Genomic DNA, 8,020 nt, shown 5'->3' on the forward strand with positions numbered 1-8,020 from the left:
CTGTCCTTTTCCAAAGTGTTTGATTCTTCTTGTCAGTTTGTTATTAAGGGATGTGGGGAGAAAATAAATGTATTTTTTGACACAATTTTTAAAAGACCTAACTAACATGGAAACTTCATCAGGAGAAAGCCGAAATGCCTGACCATGTGTGCCTCAGACACTTAATTAACTGTACACTTAGGCAGCAGATATTTGGATGTACTTTTTCTGCCTCTCAGTTATGGTTGCAAAGAGGAGGAAAACTGTAAGTCTGAACTGCTGAAAGTCAATTTGGCTGAAAATAATTTTAACTAGAAACGGTAACTCTTGTATCTGTTTTAGGTCATAAACATGTCTGACGAACTTGCTCTTTTGGAGAGCTGTCTGAAGGAGGCTGAGGCTGCATCTGACAGTGGTATTGAAGAAGTTGAAATTGCAGAGGCTTCCCAAGCTAGCACAGAAACAGCTATTCACTCTCTCATTGAAACCCTGAGAAACAGGGAGTTTGTGTCAGCTGTAGCACAGGTCAAGGTTTTCAGGTAAGTGCTTAAGGATTGCTTTCAGACCCAAGTTTGCTAATGGGCCTTTTAAAGGTAGGGATAGGCACTATTCCAGGGTTATTTTCAGCTCTTGCTAGATGTTCTTATTGAAAAGGACAAGCACTGTTGCTTCATTACAGCTTGTTCATACACACTTTGCAGTTTAAAAAGAAAGGCAATTCTAGTAGTACTTGTTCTTTTGAATTTCTGAGAAAATTATCTGTTAACTATCAGGACTCTGAAGAAGAAACACTGACCTTGCTCTTTCCTGTGTCTTCTCCTCAAATGTCTGTTTAAAGAACTTGTAAACATTTTAATTATTTTTCATGTCTAAATCCAAATTGTGTGCTTACAGATCTATCTGGCCTCATGACATCTTTGGCAGTTCTGAAGATGACCCAGTTCAAACACTGCTGCACATATACTTTCGTCATCAGACGCTTGGTCAGACTGGTAGCTTCGCAGTAGTAGGCTCCAACCAGGACATGTCTGAGGCCAGCTCAAAGCTGATGGAACTGAATCTGGAAATTCGAGAGTCTCTACGCATGGTGCAATCCTATCAGCTTCTAGGGAAGACCAAACCAGGAATCAATCTTGTGAGCACTGGATTCTGAACAGCTATCATTTAGAAAGATAATGATGAAGATGCTTCAGACTATTATTGAGCACCTTTCATGAAAAAAAAAAAAGAAAAAAAGAAACGCTCCAGCCAACCAACACAGTTTCATCACAGCAAGAAATCATTTCATCACAAGTGAAAACCTGAGAATTGAAGTGAACATCTTACTTGACTGCTCTTTCTACACAGTACCTGTGTGGCAGTAGTATTTTTTTATTAAATTTATGTATAAAAACTACATGAAAGGAAAAGGGCTTAAATGTAATGCATACATATGCATTATTTTCTGTTGTAACAGAACTATAAATGGTGTTTGCAGTAACAGCCTCTATAGGTTGAATCAATATTGCAGGTGGGATGAGGCTAAAATCAAGGCTGGGTTATTTTGGCTGAAGACCTGCAAGGCTTCCTGGCTTTCCAGCAGCAGTAAATGTAATCAACTAATATCTAATGAGACACTTTGCAAGGTCATGAAGAATGTGTGGTCAAACATGAGTAGACTGCAAAAACCGTTGACTTCTCAATGTTTTATTTGCTTTTGTTGTCTGCAACAAGGAAATGATGTGTGTGAGTTAGAATGTATGGCTATGTGACAGTTGTTTTTTGAAGGTATGGATGATTGTTAAATAAGGTCTCAGAGCATGCTTAAAAGAGCTGCAAGATTATTTTTGAAGAAATTTTATTTTATTAGATCTAATCCTCATAGCGTGTAAATGTTAGGACATTTAATAATATTTTAAACTGGGATTTCCCGGTGTTTCTAAAAGAAATAATATATCTGTTAACTTTATTGGAATGCTGCTCAGTTCTCTGATCAGTGCTTATGTTACAAATATTGATAACAACTAACCAAAAAGTAGCTGCCTGCAGAGACTTTAAAATGTATATTAAAGATATATGCTGCCCATCAGCAATTCTCATTAGAAGTTAACTTATTTTATTCTGTATATATTCTAGAAACTGTATAGTGCAAAACCAGTATTTTTCTTGTAAATTTGTGCAATGCACTGTTAAGACAGTACGTGTATAAAGCTATGAGGGGAAGGGGGGTTCTCCCTGTCGGTAGTCACATACATTACTTGCAGTCTGCATAGCCTGCAGGGTTCAAAGAGTTTGAATGCACGTATATGCAGCTTCATGACTCAACTTAAGCCTAAGAAATTGGGACTATATAGAAAAAAACTGACTACCAAAACATGCAAACAGGCAATATACTCATAGTTCAGTGTCAACGTCTGTAGCATAAAACAAACTGGATTCTGTTGAAACCAATAGCATTTTTGTAGAAAAAAAGAAAAAAGAAAAAAAAAAGGAAGAAAACCCAGAAAAGAATGTAGTCCCACGATTCCTGTGATTTGAGAGGAACATCCAGTATTTTTATATACATCTCTTACCCACTGTGATTTTTTTTAATGGGCTCTAATTCCAGAGTTTAGAATGTAGAACTGAAATTCTTAGCTCTGCCTTTTATGGGGAATTGGACCCCACTAGAAGTGTAATTATGCTGAAATGCATTAACTGAAGGCACTGTGCACGCTGTTGGACTGCTGACAATAGTTATGTTATCCTAACAAGCTCTGTAACTGGTCAAGGCACATCCATAATCACTGTATTTTTTTTCCCCTGTCCCTGATAAAATTGAATTATTTTGATGGTTTTGTGGTACTGTAGATGGTGTTCTTAATTATTTAATAAGTATTTACAGGGGATAAGTAGTTTTATTTAGGGGGTGCATTACACTTTTATTTACATCATCTTTTACCAGCTTTTTTTGTAAAAATAAAAAGGCATTGTATCTGTTATTTTGTGTATTTTTACAAGCTAGAGTTTAAATACTTTAGCTGAACAGACTAAACACTGACAATAGAGGCTGGGGTGCCCTAAAATCATAGGGTTTCCTTTTATGCCCTGTCAATGCCAACAGCATTTTTCTAGGCATCTTCTGAAGCTGTTACAGGATTTCTCATGCAACTCAAACTTGAATTTGTGTACATAATTCCTTATGTTATGCATCTTCCTCCACTGACAGTGGCTAGTGGAACCTGCCCTGCGCAGCAGAATCATGCTACCCGACTGTCTCTCATACTGCTTTAACTCTGTGAAGCTTTTCCAGAATCACTCACTCATTCCCAACTACTTTGTAACTGTCAGCCTACATTACCTGGTGCCAGCTGTGCCAAATCTGAAGCAATGGTTAAGATGATAAAGTTTGTCTAGAAACAAGCAAAACATCAGACATCTGTAAAAGCAGAGCAAATACAGCACTGACTGAGCTAACACATGCAAAAGAATCTCTTCATGAAAAAGCTGTACAGGGCAAGTTCAAGATACCTCTGAAGAACTGGCAGCATGAGAGCTGTTCCTGTGTGTTTTGCATAATCCCATATGTGATGTGTAGCTTTCCTTGTTTCTGCTGAGTCTAGGAAGCAGTGCCCATGATACACAGTGTACACTGTCAAGGATGTGACAGAGCAGTAAGGTGAAAAAGGATACAGAACTGTACTTTGGCCATCAAGCAGTAAAAGCTCTGAATATATATTTAAGATGAATGGGATGTAGAGCTACATCTACTATAGAACATTCCAAGATGAGGAAATCTTGTTTAATATTGCTGTGCACTGCACTCAACTCCTCTGAGCCTTAAAACCTTGCTACCTGCTGCTCAGAACTTCATCAACTGCTTGCTTAGACTAGTTGGAGTTGAAGCATGCCACTCAGCCTGGATAAGCCAGGCCTATTCTGCTTCTTATCAAATAGATGCAACTGCTGCTTTTACTGTAGTTAGCAGGGATGACAACTCTTTAAGTTGTACTAAGTTTCACTTGGGCTATTACTGATACTAACTGCATAAGAGTCATCATATTCACAGCAAGTAATCCTCAAAGCAGTGCTTGCAAGGACATATGTATAACTAGGAAGCACTTGACCACTCATCTTGCTATGGATTGCCATATGACTTCACACTGACATGGTTTAAACCACAACATACAGATTTCAAGTTCTCAAACTCATTACCAGGGTGCACAAGACACATTACAGCTGGTCCCCCACACTGCATCCCTCAGGAACAGACTACAGCTGTTTGTTAGAATGGCTAAGGCAAATGGGAAAACATAGATCACTACAGAGGGGGCCTCAGCTGTGCATCTCAAGCTGGAGACTTGTCACTGCTCATTACTGTAATTACAGGCGAGTTCAACGTACATAAGCCTGCAGCAGAAACTGCCCAGCTGCAGCTGTACTTTGCAAGCTGAACAGGGTAAGGATGGAACTGTGGAAGTCTGAGTGAGCTGCTGAAACAAGGAGTATTCCCTTTTACTGTGATACAGGGAAACTGTTTTAGGTGGAAGCATGAAATAAACCAGTACCCCATTCAGGGGTGTGACAGGTTTCCTTGTTCCTGGATCACCTCATGCTGCTGTGATAACGAATGGAGCAGGAATAAATAACATCACTTGCAATAAATTGGTGCCTAGGCATTAAGCCTTAGTTACTGCAGCACATTCAAGGGGAATGTTAAACTACAGCAGGAATCTAAAAGAAGATGAGTTAAGCCTACAGAATTAACACTCACTGCACCTCTAAATGGGCATCTGTTACTACAAGGACAATGTTGGCCTACCTTGCCATACACACTAGCTTCCATTTAGAGATGCACAACCACCTGGCACAGGACTCAGACTGGTTCCCTTTCAGTCTTTAATAAGAGCCGTCTTAAGTAGGCTGGGTACAGGTGTTGTAAGTTTGTTACAGCCAAGATACATCAGTCCTTCCAAATAGAAGCTACCTCAAGAGCTCTGCAGAAGGCTTTGTGCATTATTATGCTCAATTTTGAAATTAACAGCTTTATTAGCATCCTCAAAAAAAAAAAAAACAGAAAACACACACCGCCCCCCCAAAAAAAAAACAAAACAAGGTTTGCCTCTTAAGTTTATCCAACTCCTCTGCTGTAAGGTAGACTGGGGGGTGTAGGTTTTACTAGGCTGTGAATCTGCTCAGATGGTGATGCCATAGTCCCAGAGCCAACTTGTAACACCTTTCAGAAGTATGGTGTCCCTAGAGATCATTACCACTGGCAGTACCAACAGGCCTGAGAGAACACCATCTGGGAGTAGCCCTGCTGATGCTGCCACTACTACCCAACCCCAGAAGCACAACTCCTAGTTGCAAACCCAAACCCAGAAGGGTGTGACTGGGGAGCTCCCAGAGACATCTAAACCATAACTAGATCAAACTCTTCAAGTGTAAACCACTAAGTGCACAGCTCCTGTGCATCACTGCAGGAACAGGAGGAAGCCAGGCTGATGCAGCCACCATACTTCAAGCTTTTGAAGCATCACTCCTCTTGATAATTTTGCGGAGGTAGAGACTCTTGATAATTTTGCGGAGGTAGAGACAGGCAACTCATTCACCAAGAGACCATAATAGGAGCGACTCCCTTCCCCAGCAGTTTGTGAGAACTGCCCCTTAATGGTGCATTAACAACAACCTTTCTTTGGCTTTAGTCTACAGAAAGGAACACCAGCTTAGCTAAATGCACACCAGCTGCAGAAGCAATGTAGCCTTTACACTTAATTTCTCAATCATTTGCTAGTGATAAAGAACAGGTGCAGAGACTTTCCACAACAGGGAATACAAGCATGCACAACAAGTAAATACTATTAGGTGTTTTGCTTATGAATGATGCTCTACTACCTAACTTTGATGTTAGCTTTGAGCATTTGATTAGTTCAAGGGGAAGAGCAGTAACAAACATCCTTTCCCACCTCAGATTCTAGAAGGTCTCAAGTCAGTTGCTGCCAGAGACCACTGCCGATTTACAAAATCATTATTTGTAGGCTCTTCCCCTGTGCAAATTGCAGCAATAGGCACTCTGAGCTGGGCACAAACCCACCTGATCATCTCACCGTGCTTTGCAGTATCTTTATTTGCATGCTTTCCCCACCTACACCCCACTAAGTGCCTTCAACAATACCACCACCAAAACCAAAAGCCAACCTGCTCTACTTGCAGTTCCCTATAAGAGCCCTCAACAAAACCATCCGTTCAGATGATGTATTTGAAGCTGAACGTGCTATCGCAGGACAGGCGCTTCCCCTTGCACCTCCCGCAGAGGTCCTGGCGGTGCGGCCGCTTGGGGTCCACGTGGCGCATCTTCACCGGGCAGGTGCACCGCGTCTGCTTGCAGCTCTGCGGGAGGAGGCGGCGGTCGGCGGCCGGGCGACGGGAGGGGCGGCCCGGCCCGGCGGGTTGGGGGTCCCTTACCTGGCAGGTGATGTCCTCCACATGGTAGGGGTTGTAGGACTTCTGGCAGGTACGGCAAAACTGCCGGAAATAGACCTGGGGGAGAGGCCGGGGTCAGCTTGGCGGCGGGGGGGGGGGTGTCCCGGCGGGCGAAGGGGTGATCCCGGCCTGCCGCGCCCTACCTTGTTGGTGCCCTGGACGCACCAGACGTAGGCGCTCTCCCAGCGGATGTTGCAGTCCTTGCAGTGGTAGTAGCCGTATTTCTGCTCCAGGAACTGCCGGGGACAGCCGTTACTCGACAGGGCAGGCGCATCCCGGCCGGGCCCCACTCCGCTCCCCCTCGCCCGCCTCTCACCTGGAAGCGCAGCCGGGTCTTTCCCGCCGCCGGCTCTCGCTTCTGGGGAGCGGCCGCCGCCTCTTCCCGCTCCGCCACCTTTTTCTCCACCTGGCTGCCCTCCGGCTCTGCAGCCGGCAGCTCTGGGGTCGCAGCCGGACGCTGTGCCAAGGGCTCGGCGTCGCCCTCGGCGGGGTTCTCCCAACTGTCCCGCACGGCGGCCGCCTCCTCCTCTCGTTGTTTCCGCAACGCGGCCGCCTCCTCCTCGACGGCTGCCTCCACCTTCTCCTGCGACCGCCGCTCCGGCTCCTCCAAGAAGGCGGTGAGTCTGCGGGACGCCATGGGCGAGTAGACGGCCATGGTGCGGGGGAAGCGGACGGCGCGGGTGCTGGTGGTGGCGGGGCTGCCCTGCTCCTGCTCCCTCGGCAATTCCCGCTCCGCCGGGAGGTGCCGCGACCCGCCGGGGGGGTCGGGACGGCGGCGCAGCAGCGTGCGGGGCCCGAGCGAGCACTGCACCGAGGCATCCTGCCGCGGGTTTACCTGGACGCCCACCTCCTTGGTGTTGGCCTTGCGGAGCCGCGGCGTCAGGTTGGGGTTGACCTGGGAGAGGATGGCCTTCAGCTGCGCCCGCTGGTAGTTATCGAAGTACTCGGCGGCCGCTGCCGCCTCCCCATAGCCCGAGAAGTAGCTGCTGCCCCGCGGCCTCCAGCCGCCCGCCGCGCCGCCCTTGCCCTTGGGCGGCGGGTAGCGGTAGGAGTAGGGGTGGTAGGCAGCGTACAGGTAGCTTTCCATCGCCTCCTCCGCCATTCCACTGCACCCGAGGTAACCCCCCTGGGGGACGGTCTTAAATACCCCGGGCGGGGTGGGACCGGTGCTGGGCTTCCCCCGCCCCCGAGGGGCGCCGTCCTTGACTGCCCCTTCCCATCCCCGCCCGGTGAGGGCCTGGGTCCTGCTGACCCAGCACAGCTTCCCGGGAGGCCCGGGCAGCGCGGCCCTTAATTGGCCCCGAAGGATTAATCAGCGGGGAACACGGGTTTGGTTCAGCTTCGCCATGTATTTGCGGCGGAACAACGAGCACAGTGCTGTTACAGCGGGTGAGAGGCACGAACATACACGCACACAGGGTGGTTTTGTCTGTTCATCTATGCTGGTGCCGTGTTGGCTTCACTTCTGCCAAACACCCGTCTCCTTTTTCATACCCATTCGTGCTGCACTCCAATGGGCAAGAACCTCCTCGCGCTAAGACTGATTCGCATCATCACAGTGATACTTTTTCCTTTGCTTTTTAATTTTATCCATAGCTAT

General features: G+C 46.4%; 2 protein-coding genes across 16 annotated transcripts in view; one reads left to right on the forward strand and one right to left on the reverse strand.

Annotated features, from left to right (window-relative positions):
* The window catches only part of FRYL (FRY like transcription coactivator), a 162,387-nt gene extending 159,450 nt beyond the window's left edge, over positions 1 to 2,937 (forward strand). For all 15 annotated transcript variants that reach the window (XM_062606496.1, XM_062605937.1, XM_062605758.1 and 12 more), the window contains 2 exons: positions 322 to 518; positions 874 to 2,937. In XM_062606496.1, coding sequence (XP_062462480.1) covers positions 322 to 518; positions 874 to 1,132 — 456 coding nt within the window. In that variant the 3' untranslated portion in view covers positions 1,133 to 2,937. The remainder of the gene's footprint in view (positions 1 to 321; positions 519 to 873) is intronic.
* A 3,193-nt stretch (positions 2,938 to 6,130) lies between these two features.
* On the reverse strand, positions 6,131 to 7,553 carry ZAR1 (zygote arrest 1). Its single transcript, XM_062605640.1, is given in 4 exon segments — positions 6,131 to 6,381; positions 6,384 to 6,477; positions 6,564 to 6,656; positions 6,737 to 7,553. Coding segments are annotated over 4 exon segments (1,143 nt in total). The 5' UTR covers positions 7,523 to 7,553; the 3' UTR covers positions 6,131 to 6,211.
* Positions 7,554 to 8,020: the final 467 nt, after the last annotated feature.

The sequence above is a fragment of the Pezoporus occidentalis genome, unplaced genomic scaffold (genome assembly GCF_034315485.1).
Source record: "Pezoporus occidentalis ecotype Australia unplaced genomic scaffold, CSIRO_AGI_Poc_V1 ctg1, whole genome shotgun sequence".
NCBI classification, from domain to species: domain Eukaryota; kingdom Metazoa; phylum Chordata; class Aves; order Psittaciformes; family Psittacidae; genus Pezoporus; species Pezoporus occidentalis.